The 25,867-nt window shown below is 37.2% G+C and overlaps 1 protein-coding gene across 1 annotated transcript in view; it reads right to left on the bottom strand.

Moving 5' to 3' along the window:
* RELN (reelin) overlaps positions 1-25,867 on the bottom strand; it is a 557,548-nt gene that overhangs the window by 242,547 nt on the left and 289,134 nt on the right. The window contains exon 9 of the mRNA XM_040260785.1: positions 1,879-1,975. Coding sequence (XP_040116719.1) covers positions 1,879-1,975 — 97 coding nt within the window. The remainder of the gene's footprint in view (positions 1-1,878; positions 1,976-25,867) is intronic.

Below are 25,867 nucleotides of genomic sequence, written 5' to 3' on the forward strand. Positions count from 1 at the left end.
GATATAATTTAATAGGATTTTTATATCATATCTGCTGAAATCTAGGTCCTTTGCTATTTAATATTTATGTTAAACATTTTATTTTACCAAAGTAGAAACCTGCTGTAGTAAAAATGATGGCCTTAGCCAAGATTAAAAGTGGTACTAAAATGCAAACTAGTAGTACTTGGGGCTTACTATAAATCAGTTTTGAAAGGACTAGAGAAAAGCCATATTTTTCACTCACCAATGAAGCACATATAAATCTGTAGGATTGTCAGTGTAGATTATGAATGGTGTGCCTTACCTTTGGGGGTAATCAATTCCCCTTTCCTTTAAAATATTTAATGATGACTATGTTTTTAACTTCAAAAATAATTTAAATCAATGAAGACAGTATATTTTAGTTTTAAGAAGTGACTGAAAATATGTCCACTCTGATCACTAATAGTAAATTTGCATTGATGAGAATGATAGTTTGGTGCTTGGCCTAAAATTGAAAGTCTTATGTAGTGAAAAATAGAATCAGCTGAATGTGATCTCTATATCTTATAATTAAATGTATACACTCACTATTTATCATATCAGAAGCATACAGCTGTTATTCAGCAAGAAATATATACTACAATTTATCTAAACTATGAGATATATTAGAGAAAAATGGAGGCATATGAGTAAAACTTCCAATACTTATGCTGCTTTCTTAAAGCTGTTTATATAAATCAGTACTTAATATGAATGCATTTTCATTATAACTACTAAAAATTAGAAGGAATAGCAAATGCTCTTATAAAATTGGCGATTGGCACAGCATGTCAGAGCTTGGCTTGTACCAGGTATCTATAAATAATATTTTATTCTATCACAGAGGGAGACAATCTATTAAAATCCATGAGTTAGAATTAATTTTCTCAAGTTTTGGTTGAAATAGAACTTGAACTTATGAGATTATTATTTTTATTTCAAATACTAGAAATTTTTAATGTTAAAGATTAAGAACCTAATATTTATTCTTCTTGCCCAAATAAGTCATATTTTTTTCAGTATGGAAATACGGTAAGGAAAATAGCATGAAAAAAAAGAAAACTGTCACAGAACTTATGGAAAATGTTCTAGTTGAGTCATACTAATTTAAGAACTGAACTGAGCAGAAAAACCACTTAATAAAATTTGAAGGTATTTTTTTTCCTTTAAATACCTCACCATTCCTGAAATTAGCATCCATTCTAAAGTTTATTTTATGATTTAAACTGCACAAAAATGGTTAACATAGTCTGAGTTTTGCTAAATTTAATCAAATATTTTCAACCTGAATGAGCTTCTCCCTCTTTAAGCATCCAACCTCATTTTCTTATGAAGGGATTTTTTTTATTAAAGAAAATGTAATAAATGATTACAACTCACATCACAATTATAACAGAATTTTAGAACTGGCCTTTGGGAAGTTAGAAGGAAAATTACAGAACCAGGGATTAGATCCAAAAGGCTGTTAACTAATTGTCATCACAGACTGGAAAGAATTTAAGTAGTAATCTGATACATTTCTAGGCCTATAAACCAGGTCACAGCCAGGCTACCTAGAGAGACAGATGGTGATGTTATTTTGTGGAGAATCCCATCAGAAAGGTTACTATCTCAAATGTACTTCTACCAAAAATAGTTTATTATAGCCACCACTGACAGTGGGAAGTAATGAATGGAAAATGACACTTTTAACATGTTCTTCAAATAGAGCAGGTAATATGCAGGTAAATATGTGCATTCAGGTAATTCAACATAATTAACAACCAGAGTACTTTTAACCATGAAGAATAAAGCCAGTGATAGAATGAAGGTAAACAGGGAAGCAGAAAACCACCTACATCAAAATTTATGATGATACTTTAAATGATAACAAACCTAATTTTCTCAAGTTGAATCCAGTCCGCAGTATTGTTCTTGGCATATGACACGATGATACAAGGGTCTGAATAACTATAGCGACATGAACCTGAACCTGTAAGCAGCAATAACAATAAATTTCAAAGTTAAAAAAGAACAGTGTGATTACATATTATCCTTCCTGATGAATATTCTAGATAATTTTCTAACCACTTAGTTATTTGATCATTTTCCAATTCTTCTAACTATGCTAAAACTTCTTGTGATCTATTCTGATAAATATTAGACAAATAATTTTGAGTTAAGAAAAAAGTAAACTGCAGGTCTCTTTAGAGATACATGAACTTCTAAATTAAATATAAACACTCTGTTCTAGGCCAAGAAATATCTGAATATTATAGAATGATTAATAATGCCATTATGATTCTTGCAAGTTAATATTAATAATGCTTGTATTAAGTGGCATGTCAGTCATTCAATTGCATGAAGAGTAAAAATAGCATTCTTCTGTGTGTCTGTTATTTAACTTATGATGTAGCATGCTGTTGCTGCTTAGTTGCTCAGTTGCATCCGACTCTATATGAGAAATTAAAATACTGTAAATTCAAGTACTAAATGAATGAGAACTATTAGAGATATGATTGATATTATTCTACTACAGCCCAACATCAAAGATTTGAAAGAGAAACATTATTTTCCATTGTGGATATCTGGTCATTGTTTTTCACGATTATTTTCAGTATTGGATATATGAAAACTAAAGACAGTTTTAAACTCTGATAAGAATTGTTTTAACATGTTTAATGAATTCTTATAATAAAACACACTCCCCAAAACAGCCATGAAACATAAGCCAGAAGTTTACTGGAACTCAGTAGCAGGCTTTTTATACTATATTAAAAACAAATGAACCAAACGAAAAAGAAATAGCATATTTTATGTTTAACTTTCCCCCATCTGCTAGAGGAACCGTAGTTTTAGCAAACGGCATCTGTTGATGGTTTTTATATTTGTAGTACTCAAGAGTTCCAAGCTTTAATCAGACTCATTTATTTTATTTCGGTGGTGTTTAGTACAACAGCAGTTAGTTTGCCATCGCCAAGGCTGGCAGTGAGCTAAAAAGGCCAAACAGCAGTTTTCCTAGATTTATTCTCACAGCTAGAATGTCGAGGAAAAAAGGCTACTGAAAAGAAAGCTACACAGTAACCTTGAGCTCAAACAGAAACCTACTTTATGCTGTTTGATCATTTAAGTTCTACCTTTCTTAAGCAGCTGCTTAAAATAAATATCAAACTGTGGGGCTGGAAATGGAAATGGCCAGGATTATGTGAGACAAACTTCAACACAAACACATATGAGGTCTGGCAGACAATTTGTTTTTCAAAAGGCAGTTCACACTAGCCTAAAGAATGTAAATGGTATTTATGTGCTCCTTTCTGTTTTATACATGGTTAAGTACTTAAAAAGCAAGTGCCTGAGGTGAATCCCCAAAATGGAAAGGCGAGAACAAATGAAAACCAAAAATGTTCCTCACAGTGGATATTGTTTACAAATTGAAAAAGAATAGGAAAGCTGATAAACATTAAAAAATGTGTTCAACTATGACCCTGATAACCAATATGACCCCTCCCCTATTTTCTTATGTTATCATCTCACTGTTGTGAGAATAAGCTTATTGTCGCTGTCCAGTTGCCAAGTCATGTCCGACTCTGCAACCCCATGGACTATAGCACACCAGGCTTCCCTGTCTTTCACCATGCAAACTACTCCAGCATTCTTGCTGCAAGAATAGTATGATCAGTTTATGATGCACTCATTAAAATAAAAGGTACTTGGCAGGTGACTCACTTTTACTTACTTAGTCATTATATTATTTTGTATTTAAAATGTTAATATCTTCTGAACCCATCTCCTCCTCATTATTGTCGATGGAGTCTCAGTAGCTCTTGCCAGAACTTTGCAATACTGATTAGCTGGTCTCCAGCCTCACATGTCCTCACCCAGCCACACTACTGCCAGTGCTCTTCCCACAAGTGAACTGAATCTTGTTACTCCCTTCTTATAATCCATCAACAATTTCTCAGTCCCTTCAGGATAAAGCAGTACTTTCAGTCCTGGTGAGATAAAGATGCACGGATCCTACAGACTAAAGGTGTACCCTGGAAAACAGAACTAGCCAAGGGTTATCTTTAAAGGGTTCCTATGTGAAAAGACAGCTCAAAAGCCACAGGGATTCCAACAGAGGAGTGGATAGCTAGAAGACCAGGACTGGGGTGTTAGGTACGAATGGACAGCCAGAAGAGAGGCACTGCCCATGCCATGGGAACTTCCCCTCCTGGAAGAAGCACCACCCAAGAGAATCAGCTGGCTTTGTATACATGCTTCCCTTTGGGGCCACTCCTATCAAACTACCATCCCAAATGGTGCCAAGCCAATGAATAAATGATTCTCCACTCCCACTATGAATATAGCTGTTCCACATAGACTGGGTGAATTTCTTCTTCAGATAAGCCCTTCTGAACTGCAGCCCCACTGTCACATAGACTTGGGTCAGTAGAGTAAGATTTGTCCCTCTTGCCCAGATTGAAAATGGTTGCTTGACTCTGTCTGCAGTGAGGGGAGGAAAGAGTTACTTAACATCCATGTGCCCAGGTGCCTAAAGCCATCCCCAACTCCCTGCTCCCAGATGCAGTGGTGCAGAGCTATCACATACCTCAAAACGCCTCTAATGCAGTGAGGAGACAATAATAAGCAGGTGCCACCTGCAACAGGTACTTCTTTCTTTCCCCTCTTAAATCAAAGATCTTTAATTGCCAAAGCTGATATTTAAAACCAGAAAGGAAAAACAACTCAAATGGAGAATGCAAAATATCCTCTCATGTACAGGTTCATTTTCTCTCCTTCGGATCACTTCTGATGTAATTGCTATCCTTCACTCTAAAGTAGCAATTTTGCAAAGATTTGAAGAATTGCTGAAGATAGGAAGATAACTTAGAACTATGGCTATAAAAGTATGGTCTGAGAACCATCAGTGGACTTAAATAGGTCTGAAAATGCAAACTCTTTCTTTGGTTCTTACTGGCAAATGAGGAAATTTCATATATTATCAGTTTTACTTATATCAAGGATATAAGCAGCCTACAAAGTGATGAAGGATTCCTGAAGTATGGTATTCATAAATAAAATTGATGAACTTCTAGAACTCACTGGGTACCCTAATCCAACAGTCAAGGAATTCTGGTTTCCATGTAGAGGTACACACACCAGGATTGGGAAGGACAGGATATTTATGTTAAAGGTACCTCATGAGTGTTGTTTCCAGTTGGTCTTGGTTGTCAATTCTTGATGTAAAATTGACAGATAAATTGATAAATGATAAAGTAAATCTACATTTACTTACTATAACTGTCATTTGCATTACCATTGGTTATTTAGTCAATCCCATAGTACATAATGATAGATAATTTTTTCAGCAACATTTCTGAATTAATATTGGCTTAAAGTTTGTCCTATACTTAAGACATATATGTACTGCAATATAACAAGCCATCTCTACAGCTTTGCTAAAGCAAATACCTACATAATGCCTTGAAACTATCTTGCAACAAAACCACCTTTCACTGATGATGTCCTGAATTTGTGCTATTGAATTTGTGGCTAGAATTTGTGCCATTTTAATAATTTGCTCTGTATTATCAACTTATGTATAAAAATACTGTTTTAACAATTTTTTTGGAATTTTGACATAAAATCATATATCTGTGTTTATTCTTATTAGATTCCATTTCCCTCTCCAGGGGATCTTCCCAACCCAGGGATCAAACCCAGGTCTCCCACATTGTAGGCAGACGCTTTACTGTCTGAGCCACTAGGGAAGTACTATATATATAGTTAAGAAAAATAGATACCACAGAGTAATACCCTCATCTTTTCAATCACTCTACCAGTGTACTCTGCCTTCCTCCTGTTATAATGGATGAAGTGTTCTGTTCTAAAGAATGGTGAACCTTCTCATGTGGTCTAGATTCCATCTCCAATGGCTCTTTAAGAATTCCCCTCTCTTTCTCTTGTATCATCAATTTCTTTCAATAAGTTTCCTGGATCATTCCTATTGTCATACAAACATAGAAACATACAAAGTATCTCCCATCTTAATTTTTTTTATTGATGTCACACTTGTATCTTCTGTTCTTTCCAATCCTATTTTTGTTCCACTTATAGGAAAACTTCTCAAAAGGGCTGTCCAGTGATTATCTCCACTTCATCATAGCCTATCCTCTGTCCCTTCCTCCAATCAGACTTCTACACTCAAGCACCGCCCTGAAACTACTCTTGGTTATGTGGCTGGGGACTCTATGTTGCCAAATCAACAGATCATTTCCCCATGTTCAGGGTACTAGACTTCTCATCAGGATTTGTCACAGCCCATCCTTTCCCCTTAATTGGATAACTTCTTCTATCTTCCACTACCTTCTTGATCTTTCTCTTGCTTCACTGGCTGTTACTTCTCATTCTCCATTGTTGCCCTTTTTGTTCTTGATCTCAAATTGTTTTGGTGGCTTTCTCTTCTCCTCTCTACATTGCCTCTTTTTACTTTGAGGCTTTAAATAATATCTACAACAAATATCTGTATACAGGTCAAGAAGCAACAATTAGAACCGGACACGGAACAATGGACTGATTTCCAAATTGGGAAAGGAGTATGTCAAGGATGTGTATCATCCCTCTGCTTATTTAACTTTATACACAGACTACATCATGCGAAATGCTGAGCTGGATGAAGCACAAGCTGGAATCAACACTGCTGAGAAAAATATCAGTAACCTCAGGTATGCAGATGCCACCATCCTTATGGCAGAAAACGACAAAGAACTAAAGAGCCTCTTGATGAAAGTGAAAGAGGAGAGTGAAAAAGTTGCCTTAAAACTCAGCTTCAGAAAACTAAGATCATGGCATCCAGTCCCATCACTTCATGGCAAATAGATGGGGAAACAATGGAAACAGTGACAGACTTGATTTTCTTGGGCTCCAAAATCACTGCAGTGACTGCAGCTGTGGAATTAAAAGACACTTGCTCCTTGAAAGAAAAGTTATGACCAACCCAGAGAGCAAATTAAAAAGCAGAGACATTACTTTGCCAACAAAGGTCGATCTGGTCAAAGCCATGGTTTTTCCAGTAGTCATGTATGGATGTGAAAGTTGGACCATAAAGAAAGCTGAGCACTGAAGAATTGGTGCTTTTGAACTGTGGTGTTAGAGAAGACTCTTGAGAGTCACTTGGACTGCTAGGAGATCAAACCAGTTAATCCTAAAGGAAATCAATCCTGAATATTCATTGGAAAGAATGATGCTGAAACTGAAACTCCAATACTTGGGCCACCTGATGTGAAGAACTGACTCACTGGAAAAGACCCTGATGCTGGGAAAGATTGAAGGCAGGAGGAGAAGGGGATGACAGAGGATAAGATGGTTGGATGGCATCACCAACTTGATGGAAATAAGTTTGAGCAAGCCCTGGGAGTTGTTGATGGACAGGGAAGCCTGGCGTGCTGCAGTCCATGGGGTTGCAAAGAGTCAGACATGACTGAGTGACTGAACTGAACTGATATTTCCCATGAGATCCACATTTATAGATCCAACTGCTACTTACCATCCCAAAAGGACATCTCAGGTTTATTAAGTCAAAATCAGAAGAACTAGTTTTTCACCTTACAAATATTCATTACACTTTGCATTTCAAATGACACCACTCCAGATGCTCAAAGAAACTAACAAAACACTAGATGTCATCTTTGATTCCTCCCTTTCTCCTTCACTTCCCACTTCCAACCCATTAGCCTAGGAGTTCTGACTCCAAAATACTGCTCAGCTTCTATCCTCCACTAGTGCCACCACCTTAGTCAAGTCAGGGTCATGTCTTGCTGGTCTTCTTGCTCCCCTTTTTATCCTCCTGTAATTAATTCATCCTCCACACAGCAGTTATAGGCCTTTCAAAAACAAAAGAGTCTTTTAAAATGTTTTAGTGATTAGGCCAACCTGGCTTAAAACTCTCTCAAGGTTTCTCAGTCCACTAGGAACAAAAGAATGAGCTCATTGCAATGATACATTAAATCCTTCATGATCTTAGAACATCCCTGTACCACTCTTCTTTTCACATACTTGGTTTCAGCCACTTTGGACTTTCTCCTCCCTAAGCACTCCATCTCAGGGCTTCTATGTGCCTACCCTCTGCCTGCAATTACACTGATGATGTCAATATCCTCACACTCTATTCTTTCCTCATTCCATTCATGTCCTGTCCCACAGACTCTCCCTTGGTTTGTTCCTCTTCTTTCTCATGGATCTGTGCAAATATCACCTCCTCAAAGAAATCTTCCTTGATCATTCAATCTAAAGAAGTTCACCCCCAATGTCCAATCATCCTGCATCTTATCACTCCATTTTATGAGTACATAAATTTATCTCATCTATTTACGTGGTTATTTGCTCACTGTCTATCTCCTGTTAGAATGCAAGCTCCATCAAAGCTGTGTCTGTCTTGTTTACTGCTTGTGTCCTGAGTACCCAGAACAGTCGTGGTACACAACAGAAATCAGCTCTGGCTGGACCGTGAATGAGTTTGCTGTAATTTGCTTATTTGAAATTACCTATTTTTTGTTTTTACTGAGATATATTTATACTAGAAAGGGGGAACTATAACCATGGATGGATGGGACTTAAAGATTTTCAACTTTTCTGAATTGGGTCAAAAGTGAAAAAAAAACCTGAGAGCTGTGCTTTAGAATATTTGTACTACATGTATCCTTATCCAAGATTCATTTTGGTACTGTCGTATAGTCAATGGGGCAATAATTCTCCCACATTAACTAGAAATTGCCGTAAAATGACTTAGATGGTTACACAATCCAGTTTGCCTTTAGAATAAAAATATCAGAGACAGATTACATGAGTAATTACGATACATTTTTATCAGCTAGATAAACTAATATGAAGAATAATGATAGCCAGATGAATTATTTTACTTATTAGTAAAGTCTTATTGTAATGGCCCAGTATAATTAAAAATAAACAGTTTGCAAAGTCATACAAAGTACTCATAAGCCACACCTAATATCACCCCCAAGGCACATGTTCTGACCTCTCCATCAGAAATCATTTTCTAGTACATTAAGAAAAAAGTTTCTCAAATGTAATATCTTCTTAATTGTAAGACATTATCTTGTCCTTTCAAGTTGATTTGTTTCTGTTTGAATGTTTAACTAGATTAACACATTGTTCTAAGGGAGAAAACCCACTTTTATATCTAGGAAGAAATCTAATAAAACTGTAACTTTATAGAAAAATATTACTCTAAATTGTAACGCTATAATTGATGATAGGTGTATCTTATCATTGTATAATCTTAACATCATATAGCCATATGTGCATCTCAGTCCCTCAGTCGTGTCTGACTCTGTGACCCTCACAGACTGTAGTCTGCCAGGTCCTTCTGTCTATGTGATTTTCCAGGCAAGAATACTGTAATGGGTTGCCATTTTGTCCTCCAGGGGTCACACAGTCTTAAATAGATGAGGGAATTCTATATATTAATAAATTCAATGCTTGTTAGTATTACTGATAATTCTATATAATTTTTAAACTTCATTTTTTGGAGTGAAATTTCCTCTGATACATTATCTTCCAGAGAAAAAGTATGTATAGGGGTTAGGAGAGTGGATGGTGAGGGCATGCTGTTAGGTTTGTAATCTGGGATTTGACACTTTTTAGCTATGTGAACGGAGAAGGCAATGGCACCCCACTCCAGTACTTTTGCCTGGAAAATCCCATGGATGGAGGAGCCTGGTAGGCTGCAGTCCATGGGGTCGCTAAGAGTCAGACACGACTGAGCGACTTCACTTTCACTTTTCACTTTCATGCATTGGAGAAGGAAATGGCAACCCACTCCAGTGTTCTTGCCTGGAGAATCCCAGGGACGGGGGAACCTGGTGGGCTGCCGTCTATGAGGTCACACAGAGTCGGACACGGCTGAAGTGACTTAGCAGCAGCAGCAGCAGCAGCAGCAGCTATGTGAATCTTGAGCAAGTCACTAAACTTTACTGTGTCCAGTCTCTACATTTGTAAAATGTGAATAATAATAGCAATCTCTTCATAGAACTGTTGTGAAGATTAAGGCATTAACACATGAAAAGTGCTTAGAAAACAACTCCGGTCTACACTAAGAAATTTCAGGTATGATTCAGTATTTTTTTCTCATTTCATAAATCCATTTACCCCAGAAAAAAGGAGAAAATATTTGTTCATGGGCCAAATACTAATCTGAATCACTACTTATCAAAGAATTTAAGGCATGTTAAGGCATATATTCCCTCTTCAATATAGTCTTTCGTTTGGGGCTATTTCCCAGCTCTTTAATGGAAATGCTGTAAGTGCAATGTGGAAATGAAAACTGAGAACCAAAAGAGTTATCTTCCTGTTTGTTAGCATCACTGGTAAATGTATTATAGGGGAAGAAAGGCAACTACTTGATAAGAAAAAGAAGGCGCTCTGGGAATAAGATAGCAAGACATAACAGTATAAGGAGACATACTTCATAGGTCTTTAGAATTGATAGTGTGGAAATTTGAGTCTGCAGTGCCTAACATCCAGATAAAACAGAAAATCCTTCCAGTTAAAGTTTTAGCAGCATCCACAGAGGAAAGAAAAAATTCCAATAATTCAAGAGAATAATTATAGTTGCTTTGAGCAGTTAGGTACTACTCTGCATGCTCATTTTACAGGTAAGGAAACTGAGGCAAAGAGAAGCCAAGCAATTTCTCAAGGCCCACATGGGATTCAGAATTGGGCAGACCAGAATTCATGCCTTCAACCACTTCACTATACTCCTTCTGGTGCACAAAGCGCAGTTGAGAAAACAAACAAATACTGTTTGATTTTCATGTGGTCAGAGCATGTGGGGACACGCTTCTGTGCTTCTACTTCTACTCTGGCTCCTGCCTTGAGCCATAGGTCTCTGTTTTTGGTAAAACCTAAAGGACTGAACCACCTCTAGTCTCCATATCAGGTCCACTTGGAAATTACTTTCTCTGCAGGTTCCCTGCCCATTCTTCTCCTTCCCCTGCTTCCATAGTCAGTCACCCAAAGCTGCATACCCTCCTGCAGATTTACTGAATCTATGCCTTTATTTTACCTTCACCATTACCTCCTCAAACCATCTCTCACACAGATCAGTGTGATAATGTACTATCTGAGCGCTCAGAACAAACACAAAAGATATTGCACTGGTAAGTAATTTCTTTGGTCATTTGCTTTAAAAATCCATAGAAAGTCATTTAAAAGAGATTTAAAAGAAAATACTTGTATTCCAAAGAAGTAATATTCTAATATTTCCCAACTCAGAAAACTTTAATTATGTGGAAAGCATTAACCTGATACAACATTACAATCAGGATTAAATTTAAAATAATAGTGTAATCCACATTTGTATCCTAAATAACAAATTCCATAATAGCTTATAAATCTGTTTCTGAAATAATTATTTTACTATAAGGAAACAATAAATATTTACAAATGTAAAACAGTGCCTAGTACTTGTTATTTAAAAATAAGGACAGAACCATCAGCAGATGAATGGATAAGAAAGCTGTGGTACATATACACAATGGAGTATTACTCAGCCGTTTAAAAGAATACATTTGAATCAGTTCTGATGAGATGGATGAAACTGGAGCCGATCATACAGAGTGAAGTAAGCCAGAAAGAAAAACACCAATACAGTATACTAACACATATATATGGAATTTAGAAAGATGGCAATGATGACCCTGTATGCAGGACAGCAAAAAAGACACAGATGTGTATAGCGGACTTTTGGACTCAGTGGGAGAGGGAGAGGGTGAGATGATTTGGGAGAATGGCATTGAAACATGTATAATATCATGTAAGAATCGAATTGCCAGTCTATGTCCGATGCAGGATATGGCACGCTTGGGGCTGGTACACAGGGATGACCCAGAGAGATGTTGTGGGGAGGGGGTGGGAGGGGGGTTCATGTTTGGGAACGCATGTACACCCGTGGTGGATTCATGTCAATGTATGGCAAAACCAATACAGAATTGTAAAGTAAAATAAAAAAAAATAAAAAATTAAAAAAAAAAAAAAGGACAGAAGAAGAATGGCAAAACTTATTTCTATAAGGTTGTTTCCTTTACTGTTACTGTTAAGAGAGATTCATCACTATGGTTGTAAGAAACATTTTTAGTAATCTCAGTTTGACCTTTGAACCACTTTACTCATTATAAAATTGCAACTAAAATTGGTATCAATTTTTACTCCAGGGCTCTATTTAAATAGTATCATCCCTACTATAATTTACAAAACAATAGATAAGCAACTTTTCACTTTTGTTTTAGGGAGTCAGGTCAAGATGATCTGTCTAGCAATCAATCAACCAATGAGTCAACCAATTATTAAAAATACTTCTGTCTGAGGTACATGCGAACTTAAAAGCCTAGTTATTTTCTCATGATTCAGTCCCACTTCTATTGACTTTGGTTATCATTCAGGAAAAGCCAAGATATGTATAACCTTTGAGTAGCCTTCCCCACTTAAGCAGTAAAATATCATTCAGAACTGACATTTACATAAGGCGTGTGGCTACCCATTGGCAGTCCACATGGCTCTTCTGTTGGCTATTCTTTCTGCCAGGTTATCACTTCTACACAATTTAAGCCTCTGATCAATGGTTACATCCTCAGCGGCCATCCCCTGGCCACCTCCAACAAAATGTGACCCCTCATGTGCTGACCCTGATTAATTTTCTTCATGCATTCAGTACTCCCTGACATTTATTTGTTTGATATTCATCAGCATGTCAGCCCGACCAGGGCAAAGATTTTCTTTTACGAATCCTGTCTCCCCAGTGCCTTAAGAGCTGCTTCACATAGAAGAGGAGCTCAGAGAACAGTTGTTGAATGAATGAAATTGAGGAAGCAGTTGTCAGTTAAACTCTAAGAAGAGAATTTTTTTGGAAATGCAACGGTATCATTATTATTACTGTTGTTACTACTGGCTCTTTTGCAGTACTTCTTTTCAGCAGGATAAGGATATAGAGGTGATTTATAGCCTCTGTCCACTAGCAGAGTGTGTCACTCTTCTGGGAAGAGCCAGAAAGGGCAGCACATTCGATCACTCATGCTGAGAACTGCTTGGGTAACAACATTACATGGTTTGGCCGATGTTGCTTTTCTGTTCCTCTACCTAATATCTTTCTCTGCTAGCAAAACAAGCTACAAGTATAAACTAGCTATGATTGGTTGAATAAAGGTATAGCAACTACTTTGATATTTCTTGTAGGGGCCCCCTGAACTAAAACAGGCAACATCATAACCATATTTTTAGATAAAATGTATTTCTGATTAACTCATAGTTCATTCTTTTCACCCAGTTCTAGGATTAAGGGTCACAGTGGGAAGACATTTAAGAGATCATGAAGATGAACATTCTTGCTTTATAAACAAGTTGTCAGGGGCTCACTAAGGCTCCACCAATTACCTAAGTTTACGTGGCAAATTCAGTTGGCAGAGAAGTGACTACATGGCCTAACTCCCAATCCAGTGCTCTTTTCCCTTCCCCATTTACAGCAACAGCAAAAGTTGTCATATGCAGAGGTAATTTTAGAATATGCACCCAAAAGTAGAAAGGAAAAAAGTATTTCAGGTAGTTAACAAAAATGTTGGATTTTCTTATGTTTGTGGTATTGCCAATTTCTAAAGATTTGTAATGTGTTGTGATTTCTTTTCTCATTTTAAATAAACATTCACATTTTTGCCTGATTTTGAATGTTCAATTTTGTATTCTTTTCCTTAATGACACTCTAGCCTTCACCCAACTGTGTAAGCTTCAAATGTGAACCCACAAAACCTGATCCCACTCCTGTACAGAGCATGCCCTGCAGTATGTTCCTGAATTTCACAAATGTCTTAACTCACACGGGGTACCAAGCTCCAGATTACATGGTTCACTTTCCATTTCGTTTAACATGGCACATTTACACGACAAATGTGTTGTAATGCAAGACAATAATAAAGTAAGAATATATGATTCTTGAAACTATTTCTCTTCTCTGTTTTTCAAGCAGATCTGGCTCAATTAAAATAGTCTTAAAAGGAAATGATCATATTACAACTGGATGAGGATGGATGAAATGACCTAACTGTATGCTTATATACTTCCCTGGTAGCTCCAATGATAAAGCGTCTGCCTACAATGCAAGAGACCCGGGTTCAACCCCTGGGTCAGGAATATCTCCTGGAGAAGAAAATGGCAACCCACTCCAGTATTCTTGCCTGGAAAATCCCATGGACAGAGGAGCCTGGTAGGCTACATTCCAAGGGATCGCAAAGAGTGAGCGACTGAGGACCTCACCTCATTTCAATTGTTTGCTTACATAACAAATAAGCCATTCAGTTTTGGATAGTGTTGCAAATGAACTTGAATGAGCCTCAGGAGCTCAACAAAACCTGGTGAGAACCTGCAGCTTCTAGGATTTACTAACTGGAGTGCTTCTGTGCAGTGCTGGCCGAGAGGATCTTAAATGGCTGTTAGAGTTTACCATGCCAAGAATACACAAACACATAAGCAAGTAGCAATTATGTGTTAATCAGTGAAGCTCATATTAAGCACACTGAAAACCTGTTCATTGTTCAGTAGCCCATTAACCATAATATATATGTACAAAGGAGACTGCAAATACCTTCCAGAGCCAGGAAGTTTCCCCAAATTTACACATAAACCTTTTCCTTTCTTCCTATTTCTTTTGGGTGGTTGCCATAAAAGTAAAAAACTTAAAGAATAGCTTGATTTAGTATAAAATCAAAGCCACTTAAAAATAGAAATATTAAGAATTCAAGAGTTATTACTCACTTTCTCAAAATAACAGTTATACAGATTCACAATCACTTAAGGTAAGATAAACTTCAGGATCCAAATTACTGACTGATTTAACCTACAGATTTCAGAAAGGGAACACGGTAAATATACCACATAGTATGTAAGATCACCAGCAAGTCTGAGGTACTATCCTATAATGATACATATTAATATTTCTGCACTTAAATATACAAAGATTCATATAAAGTAGTATAAGTAAAGATTATAAATAGCCTTAAATTACTTCAAGTCTTGCTGCCAAATGAATTCAGATCATGTGAGGCCTTGCCATCACATATATGAAAAAAAAAAAAGTTCTGTGGTTTTTCTGAGTGTTTTTATACTATGGAATTACAGATTAGGGATTGTGAGCCAATATCTCCTGTAGTCCTCTCTATATCTTTTTACTTTTATAGTAGAAGGATAAATCAATTGGTTTTAGTCTCCCAAGACCTGAGTAGCCTTATTTTTATTTGGTTATGCCCTTCTCCACAAAGCCCAGGACTTTTCAAAGTAAATCAAAACAGAAACAATAGAAGGAGCTACTCCCTCTTGGGGGTTTGGTAGTGGTTGCCGGGAGCAGGCTCTTTTCCTCAAAATGCTGCCTGAAAAACAAGCTGCCTTTTTAAATGTGGCAAAGGGCCACAGAAGGAGAGAAGTGATCTTGCAGAATTTATGGATTGGGGAGAAGCACTGCCAGAAATCATGCCTCTAGATAGTGGAGTGGGGCCCATAAATACTGAGGCTTGAGGAGTGTCTGGACAGAACCCTGCTGAGAATTCTTGAAGCCCAAGTGCTGCTGCTGCTATTACTCAAAATTCAGACCTCAGAGACAAGCAGAGTCCTAGAGCCGCATGTAAACAACAGCATTTGATACAGAAAGATCATAAAGTGATGAAATGGATGTAATCGGACTACTTAAACTCCCTGCTAGGACTGGAGCCAATCTTAGCAGAATCAACACATCCTTTCATCTTTTCAAGGTAGATAAATGGAGGAGAGGGGTATTAACTAGAGCTTGTAGTGAATGGAAAGAGAAAAAGAAATGAATGGGGAACTTTTAGAAAAGCTTTTAAAAGCCAGACACTGTCACTTCCAAGGCATATTACGTTACTGTAGGCTAAGGCATTCAAGAAAGGGACTTGCCTCATTCTATAATGTGAAAAATGTGACGAGCAAATTGAAGATATTGGTATAATAAGGAGTACTGGCAATTATCACTTTTTTTCCTTTGCCAAGAGAAACTTGTATTTTTTTTTTTTTTTTTTGGCTGCATGGCACGTGGGATCTTAGTTCCCCAACCAAGGATCTCCCTGAGGCAGAGACTGAACCTGTGCCCTGTGCATTGGAAGCATGGGGTCTTAACCACTGGACAATCAGGGACGTCTTCCCATAAGAGTGATTTTTAAGGATAGTACTATTCACTAGGGAGTTAACACTCATTGTATCCAAAAGAACTGAGAAATACAGTAAAAATTTATTCGCTACCTGGCAATTCTTCAGAGTAATTCTGCTGCAAGCAAGCCAATGGGCCATTATTATACAGATGAACAATATTTCAATATTTTCACAAACTTCTGCTCAAATATTTCATTAGAGGCAGCTGTGAATATTTATTTTCCAGGAACAACAATGATGTAGAACAATAATTACATTATACTTAGGTTTTTATTTCCTTCATTACTGAGTTTCCCAGAAAAATCCTAAGGGCATTAGCTCTCCCAGCCCATGGCATCAAAACAATCTGCTTTAAGTAGACCAAAATCTTTGTACTATGGCCAGTCTTGGAAGTACTACCTGATGAATAGGACCTAAATTGTGACTCTTGGTTTTAAGCAGATAATGCTGTAATTTCCAGGATAGCCAGAACTATATACTTCTTAGTTTTCATGTTTGTTTTATTCCTCTCCGTGTAGAAAACCTAAACTTTATAAGATTATACATACCTGTTCACACTGTCGGCACATCTATATAAGTCTGCTGCATTAGTGTATAAATGTTGTAAAAACTATAATCAAGTTTGTCCTCTAGCAGTGAGTTAGCTTCTCACCTGATACCCTTTGAAGCAAGTTGTTTTTGTTATTACCTTCATGGACTGCAGGTATCCACAGAGTACTTGGATGCTGATCTTGGCTGATCACCAGTCTCCCCGGCTCCCCTGAGGCATTCTCGCACTGTTGCCCCTATGTCGAATCCTGCCTATACTGCCTGCCAGGCAGTGCTGCTTCAGGCTCTGACAAAATACAGGCTCAGCTCGCCTGGCCTGTGCCTGCACAGAGACAGCAGCTCATGCTTTGTTGAAGCTCACAGACCATAGCTAAAGGGGTGAGTACTAGGCAGGGAAGGGAAAAATGGTTACTGTATCGGATAATGCTTTGTGGCAGCCCAGGCTGGAAGCATCCTGGGGCTTCTCAGTTCCAAATGACAGGGATGGGAATTGTGACTGAAAGGATATTACTTTAATTAAGAATAGTTCCATTCTGTACGAGAGGAAATCCTCGAATTACTCTTGGATCTGTCAAGAGCAAGTGAATTCAATTTTGGTAAAATATGATGACCAAAGTTGACCGAAATCATTATTTTATTAGCAGAAATTGTCAAGTCAGAGAAATCAACATGTCCAAAATCTTCAGCTTCCCCAAAAGATCAATTAAGCATTATCTGAATATGAAAATCTAGAATTTATAAATATACCTTGGTTTTGCCCACCAAGAAATAACTTTTGGTGGAATCCACCATTTTTTCCACTAAGAAAAAAAACATATTTCAAGGACAGTGTTATAAAAAGAACCATTATATGAAAATAAATTTTCCATTTTAAGCAACTACTAAAAACTGATATTAAGGATTAAGAGAGGTCAAAGTACAGTAAAAACTTAAATATTCTACATTCATGCTATACATATGCTAAAATATGTTTTGTTTAAAATAAAAAAACTTTATTATAAAATGCAGAAAAAGAATCAGGTTTTAAAAGCAACTCTTCTTCCCCTTCTGTTTTATATTAATTTTTAAAATGAGGCTATTAGCAACAGGTTTTGTTTTGACTGACTTTATTAGGAAACAGACTATTTGACCTACAAGCCTTTCTTTTTGAATAAATATGACAGTATGTGATTTATTGTACTTAATATTTTGCTCCTTAGTCACTTCCTTGGCTGAAATCCCCAAATCTCATTAGGTGACTTCTTTCAGTTTATGGCAGATGGACAATGACCACAGGATATAAAATGAACAGCTGTCCTCCTCCCCTTTGTACCTTTCTCTCTTTCAGCCCTATCCCCATTCCCTCACTTCCAAAATATTTGTATTTTTTCCTTTTTCCTGCCACTCCTACAAGGGACCAGTTCTCTCCTGATTTATGAAACACCATGTCATTTCCAGCCACTTTTGGGTGCTCACCCCTTTACAAATTCCCTCCCAAGTCCAACATAGAGGTTTCATCAGATCCTATGTTGGGAAAAACATAAGGAAGGGAAATGCAGTGTGTCAGGCTTTGCCAGGTTCCCTGCCGAGCAGCCCTCTCTTCCTTGGGTGGAGGCCTTAAACCAAGCCCTAGTGTTCAAGTCTGGCTCATTTTCTAGTAGGACTACATCCACCTTTGAGAGCAGGTGTTAAATAACGTCCCTCTCCACCCCCAACAATCTGGGGACTCAGCATTACTACCCTTTTGTTGTTTGGGTTTTGACCTTGGCGACAAGGTCTTACAATGCCTTCTACCTCATCTCCCAGAAGGGGACCATCACTTTAACCTTCCCTGTGATGCCGATACTCCAGGGTGGTACTAGATGTGAGTAAAACTATGCCCTAAAAACAAGAGGACACTTGTACACTCCTTAGTCCTCAAGAATCATTTAAGCTAGAAAGGATGAAAGTAGATGTGCACAAATGGCCAGAGTATAAATCAATGCTGAGTGAAATAAGCATCACAAAATAAAATAGAGCAAGTAGGGATTCAGAGATTTCAGAGTGTGGTAATGAGATTTTTTCAAGGAGGAAAGACTATTTAGCCTATACTAATGATCAATTTCTTCTCATCCTATTGTTCAATGTTTTATCCCTTCTAAAGAACAGGCCTCAATAAATATTAGTAAAAATATTTATGAATGAAATATTAATATTTATCTTTTAAGCCTCATCAAGATGAGTGACAATAAATTAAATATTTCAAAAGGGAAAGGGCATAGTATCTTTCAAACTATTTTAATTCAGGTAGAGAAAACTCTTCAGTTATTAGTTTTAACAATGCAGACATAATTAATCTCAATAATCTTTGCCAGAACATTATATTTAGTAGCATCTTATAATATTTCAGAATATTCCCTTTTATCACTTGAGATAGGGTTTAGGAACTTGGGGTGAGGTAGATATGAAAAATATATAAAGTTCATATAAACTGATCTTTTTTGTTTTGTTTTTAATTAATTTATTTTTTAATTAAAGGATAACTGCTTTACAGAATTTTGTTGTTTTCTGTCAAACCTCAACATGAATCAGCCATAGGTATATATATATCCCGGAGAAGGCAATGGCACCCCACTCCAGTACTGTTGCCTGGAAAATCCCATGGATGGAGGACTCTGGTAGGCTGCAGTCCATGGAGTTGCTAAGAGTCAGACACAACTGAGCGACATCACTTTCATTTTTCACTTTCATGCACTGGAGAAGGAAATGGCAACCCACTCCAGTGCTCTTGCCTGGAGAATCCCAGGGATGGGGGAGCCTGGTGGGCTGCCATCTATGGGGTCACAGAGAGTCGGACACGACTGAAGCGACTTAGCAGCAGCAGCAGAAGCATACATATATCCCCTCCCTTTTGAACCTCCCTCTCATCTCCCTCCCCATCCCACATCTCTAGGTTGATACAGAGACCCTGTTTCAGTTTCCTGAGCCATATAGCAAATTCCTGTTGGCTATCTATTTTATATATGGTAATGGAAGTGTTCATGTTACTCTTTCCATACATCTCACTCTCTCCTCTCCCCATGTCCATATGTCTATTCTCTATCTCTGTTTCTCCATTGCTGCTCTGTAAATAAATTCTTCAGTACCATTTTTCTAGATTCCATATACATGTGTTAGAATATGATATTTACCTTTCTCTTTCTGACTTACTTCACTCTGTATCATAGGTTCTAGGTTCATCCACCTGATTAGAACTGACTCAAATTTATTCCTTTTTATGGCTGAGTAATATTCCATTGTGTATATATGCACAACTTCTTTATCCATTCATCTGTCGGTGGACATCTAGGTTGCTTCCATGTTCTAGCTATTGTAAACAGTGCTGCAATGAACAATGGGATACATGTGTCTTTCAATTTTGGTTTCCTCAGGGTATATGCCTGAGAGTGGGATTGCTGGGTGACATGGTGGTTTTATTCCTAGTCTTTTAAGGAATCTCCATGCCGTCTTCCATGATGGCTGTATCAATTCACATTCTCTCCAACAGTGCAAGAATGTTCCTTTTTCTCCACACTCTCTCCAGCCTTTATTGTTTGTAGACTTTTTGATGATGGCCATTCTGACTGGTGTGAGGTGATAACTCACTGTAGTTTTGATCTGCACATCTCTAATAATGAGCAATGCTGAGCATCTTTTCATGTGTTTGTTAGCCATCTGTATGCCTTCTCTAGAGAAATGTCTGTTAAGGTCTTTTCCCCACTTTTTGATTGAGTTGTTTGTTTTTCTGGTATTGAGTTGTATGAGCTGCTTGTATATTTTGGAAATTAATTCTTTGTCAGTTGTTTCATTTGCTATTATTTTCTCCCATTCTGAGGGTTGTCTTTTCACCTTGCTTATACCTGACATGCCTCTTGAGAAACCTGTATGCAGGTCAGGAAGCAACAGTTAGAACTGGACTTGGAACAACAGACTGGTTCCAAATAGAAAAAAGAGTACATCAAGGCTGTATATTGTCACCCTGCTTATGTAACTTCTATGCAGAGTACATCATGAGAATCCCTGGACTGGAAGAAACACAAGCTGGAATCAAGATTGCCAGGAGAAATATCAATAACCTCAGATATGCAGATGACACTGCCCTTATGGCAGAAAGTGAAGAGGAACTAAAAAGCCTCTTGATGAAAGTGAAGTAGGAGAGTGAAAAAGTTGGTTTAAAGCTCAACATTCAGAAAACTAAGATCATGGCATCTCCTCCCATCACTTCATGCCAAATAGATGGGGAAACAGTGGCTGACTTTATATTTGGGGGTTCCAAAATCACTGCAGATGGTGATGGAAGCCATGAAATTAAGAGACGCTTACTCCTTGGAAGAAAAGTTATGACCAACCTAGATAGCATATTAAAAAGCAGAGATATTACTTTGCCAACAAAGGTCCATCTCGTCAAGGCTATGGTTTTTCCAGTGGTCATGTATGGATGTGAGAGTTGGACTGTGAAGAAAGCTGAGCGCCGAAGAATTGATGCTTTTGAACTGCGGTGTTGGAGAAGACTCTTGAGAGTCCCTTGGACTGCAAGGAGATCCAGCCACTCCATCCTAAAGGAGATCAGTCCTGGGTGTTCATTGGAAGGACTGATGCTAAAGCTGAAACTCCAGTACTTTGGCCACCACATGCCAAGAGTTGACTCACTGGAAAAGACTCTGATGCTGGGAGAGATTGGGGACAGGAGGAGAAGGGGACGACCGAGGATGAGATGGCTGGATGGCATCACCGACTCGATGGACATGAGTTTGAATGAACTCTGGGAATTGGTGATGGACAGGGAGGCCTGGCGTGCTGCGATTCATGGGGTCACAAAGAGTCAGACACAACTGAGCGACTGAACTGAAAGACATTTTCATACCTTAATCTGTAAATATAAAACATTCATGACATAGTGCCTTTACTTTGTTTAAGGTGATTAAAAACAAATGAAAAAGCAGTTAAAAAACACACACACACACACACACACACAAACACCTGTGTGTGTGTGTGCATGCTAAGTCACTTCAGTTATGTCCAACTCTTTGTGACCCTATGGACTGTAGCCTGCCAGGCTCCTCTACCAATGGGATTCTTCAGGCAAGAATACTGGAATGGGTTGCCATGCCCTCCTCCCGGGGATCTTCCCGATTCTGGGAACAAACCTGCAACTCTTGCATTGTAGGTGGATTCTTTAGCACTGAGCCACCAGTGAAGCCCAAACACATATTTACAAAACCCCATTCCTTTAGGATATTCATAAATAAAACCAAAGAAAAAAGGTATCAACTCTATGAATTATGAACAAATAAAAGATTCTAGCTAGTTCATTAATAACAAACTAATTAAACACATGGATATGTATTTTTTGTCTACTGGCTTCACTAAAATATTTTTTGTCTACTGGCTTCACTAAAAGCACAGTTTATTGGTGATTCTCTGTTTTCTTCTGGATTATCTTTTCCATTGATTGATGTCCTCAGATCACCTCCCCCAAATCTCTTGATGTGAAATGTCCGTATCACATCAATTTAGCACTTGGTTACATAATGTTACAGATGTCTCTGTAATAGTTACTTGTCACTCAGGCAAGAAATATTTATGAGCACCTTCTAATTTTGAGTCCCTAGGGCTGAGAATAACATGATGGACAAGACAGATACACTTCCCAAGCCAAAAAGTTCTTCATGATGTGTGTTTTTAAAATGCTTTACCTTCAATCCCCACTTAGCCAACAGATTCTATTAATTTGGGAAAAAGAGCTGGGCTAAATTCAACAAGTATATTCTTTGGCAAGCTCATGTTGAATAAATTAATGTAGATTTATATTAAGGAAGGGACAAATCCATTCTTAACACAACTGATAAAGATCACACATATTAAAAAAATTAATTTCATTATATTTCTTTTTGCTTAAGACAGAAAGAGGTAAGTTTTCTGACCTCTACTGCCTATTTAAAACTCCCAGCTCATGAACATGAACACTCCAGATGGACAGAACTATATGCTACATTGCTCATAGCCTTCCTTAGCCAGTCTTCCTGCTCCAGGAAAGAACTCAGTTTCCCATTTTATGCCTTGCTTATGTCACTCTATCTCCTCAACTGGAAAAACTTCCTCGTTTCCAATGACTCATATTGTTCACTTTCAGGAACTCTCCTAAGAAAGCCTTCCTGAATTGCTCTACTCTGCAGGACCTAACACCACAGGGACCTGTACACGTACATCTATGTTTACAACAATCTAGCAGTTCTCTAGAGGCTGCATGCTCCATATGCATCTAAAGCCTTCTACCATATCACTAAGCACTATAAAATGTTGTTTTCTCATTTTTTTGTCTTTCCATAGTCAACTTTAACCCAGAAAAGCCTAAGGAGACAGCAAATACTCAGTGAAATTCTGTTAAATGAATAATGAATCCAAAGCACTACTAGCACTTCCCCTGGACCCAGGATCTTGCTTGGGAAAACAGAGTTTGGAGGAACCTGTAAAATAATGGTTTGCAAGGGCATCATCTCAAATTTTTCTTCCTGTCTCAGAGCAAATCTAAAGGAAATAGGTAAGTGCCCCTAAGGCTACAACCATAAATTCCACCAGTTGAATCTAATGAATCAAGTGAGGATTGTAGCAGATCAATGCCTAGCACAGAAATGGATATGGATCTTTCACTGAAATGGAAAAATGAAAAGTTGTTCTAAGAATACTTCAGGACATCTTTCAAGACAATTTAGCTATTGATAACCTGGTAAATTTCAACTTCAGGACTGTGTTTTCAGCATGCTTTAACTTAAAAATTCATTTGGTGAAGATAGTCTGTAATCTGTGTGTGTGTGTGTGTGTGTGTGTGTGTGTGTGCGTATTTAGAAAAATACACTGGCATAGCATTGGTGCTAATAATTGACATGGCAAGAGTTTATTAAGACATTCCTTAGTAATTAAAGACAAGGTACTTGGAACTCTCTTGGATAATGTTATGATGTAATTAAAAATGTTTACAGAGCAATATAAAAATATCAAGGCAATAATTTATTCAGTTGTGGTTGTATAGCCACAATTTATTATTGAGGCCATAAATAATGACAGAATCCCCTAGAAAATGGTCTATATTATATCTGAATCATCACAATATACAATGAAAATTTAACATCCCAGAGGACTTCTTAAGAAGTGACTCTAAATCTGACTGACTATATTTAACCATACTATTAGAACATATTTCCAACCATAGAACATATTTGGAAAGTTTCACAAGACACAAATAAATATAAACGTTGAACTCTGTACATACTGTGTTTTTTATAACACACTTAATAAAAATTTTGAACAGAATATAAATGCAATGCTACTAGGCTGAGGTTGCTACTTTGGTATTTGGTCACTGTGGGGCTTGAAAAACTCAGGATGAATATATACAATTATGACATATCTGTAATTTCTGTGTGTGCCCCAGTCTAGTCTTCACACCATAAATACAAACAGAACAATAGTACTCCAAGTACTCATCATGAGATACACAAAATCATTTCGGGAAAAGTTCTGTTTGTTAAACCTATTTACCACTCAACACCATACATCATACAGCTAATGGTTTGCCACTACACTGCTTCTCAGCCACCTTAACACTTCTTAGTTCTCAAGAATTTTTATCTTCAAAATGCAGTAAGCAAATTCCCTGATGAAGTCACTAAGCAGTAAATTATAATTTATTTAACTAAATATTTTGTCTCATTCCCATACAATGACATGTTAAAATTTCACTTTTGATTCTAAACATACTAAAAAATACTAAAGTGTATCTTTTTAGTTACAAACTTGACATACTTATCTATCTATCCATCTTTTTGTAACTTCCTGATTCTGTTACTCTTCCAGTCTTCTAGCCTAGGATTCAAATCCATGCTTTTTATAATACAAGCAACACTCTGGCCTGCTGGGCTATAACCCTCTGACTTGTGGAGAAATCAATGATTCTTGCCAAGTTACATTTTTTGGGTCTAGTCTCAAGCCTTTGGGTATGGTGCTTGTTCTGGGCTTTGGGACTCAGGCACCAAACTCTTTATTCTCTGATAAACATTCCTTTCTCAGCTACTGAAAGGTGAGGAAATGAATCTATGCTGGCTCAAAAGTATACTCCTTACTATTTACAAAAAAAGATCTTTTTTCCCTTGAAGGAGGGATAATTTAATCAGTGCTAGATCTCTGCTACCTTGAATAAAGTTTAAATACAGTAGAATTGTGAGCATATATTTTAAAAGAAGATTCTCTTGTGTTCTTTATCTGAAATTAATATATTATTATTAATAAATGCTCAGACTATTGGTAAATAAAAAAATCTAGCTTATATTTTGTAATAGTAGTATAATGAATTTAAACACATTTATTCTGGTTAAGAATCTCTAAGTTACACTAGCCTATCATGCTACAATTGAAAAAAATCCTGTTTTTGTAGCACTGCAACTACAAAAAAATGAGCTCTTTTTTCTGATTATAGAAGTATTATATGCTCATTATAGAAAATTTATTATACACTTGCTAATAGATCAAAAAAACCTTCCTACCAAAAACCTTATTATTTTATTTTTTTTGTTAATGCTTTCCTTATGACCACGTAAGGACTTCTGAGTAGTTTGTAAATTGTTGGAGGTAATGCTATCAATGTGAGAAGAGTCCAAATTGTACACAAGCAGGTGCACATTATAGCTAACAGAAACTGAAAGGGTGCGACCTGAGGGAAAAATGACAACTACATGACTTAAAGAAAATTGCTCTTAGGAAATCAACTACAGTGGGCTGCAAGAGCACTGTTCTGCAATTAGGACTAGAAGCGTAGTGAGAGAAACAATTCTTTCACTAGTGGTGGATCCCCAAAGATATGACAGTGAAGATGGTTGAAAGTGGAGGGTGCTATCTCAGAGGCATGGCTGTCAGCAGTCCTCATGTCATGGGGAGAGGCCAGGAGGAGTCCATGTTATAAAACCAAGACCAAAAATTAGCCCCCATCTAGAAGGCAATATCTTTCTTTACTTAGAATGTTCCCTTTGGAAACACACATGTTATTTATTAATATAAAACTTTGAAAATTCAAATGGAAAATAATATAATAGATAGCAAAACTATACACACTTGTCTAAAAGATAACCTTATTTTACTGAAT

The sequence above is a fragment of the Oryx dammah genome, unplaced genomic scaffold (assembly GCF_014754425.2).
Source record: "Oryx dammah isolate SB20612 unplaced genomic scaffold, SCBI_Odam_1.1 HiC_scaffold_18, whole genome shotgun sequence".
Taxonomy (NCBI): Eukaryota; Metazoa; Chordata; class Mammalia; order Artiodactyla; family Bovidae; genus Oryx; species Oryx dammah.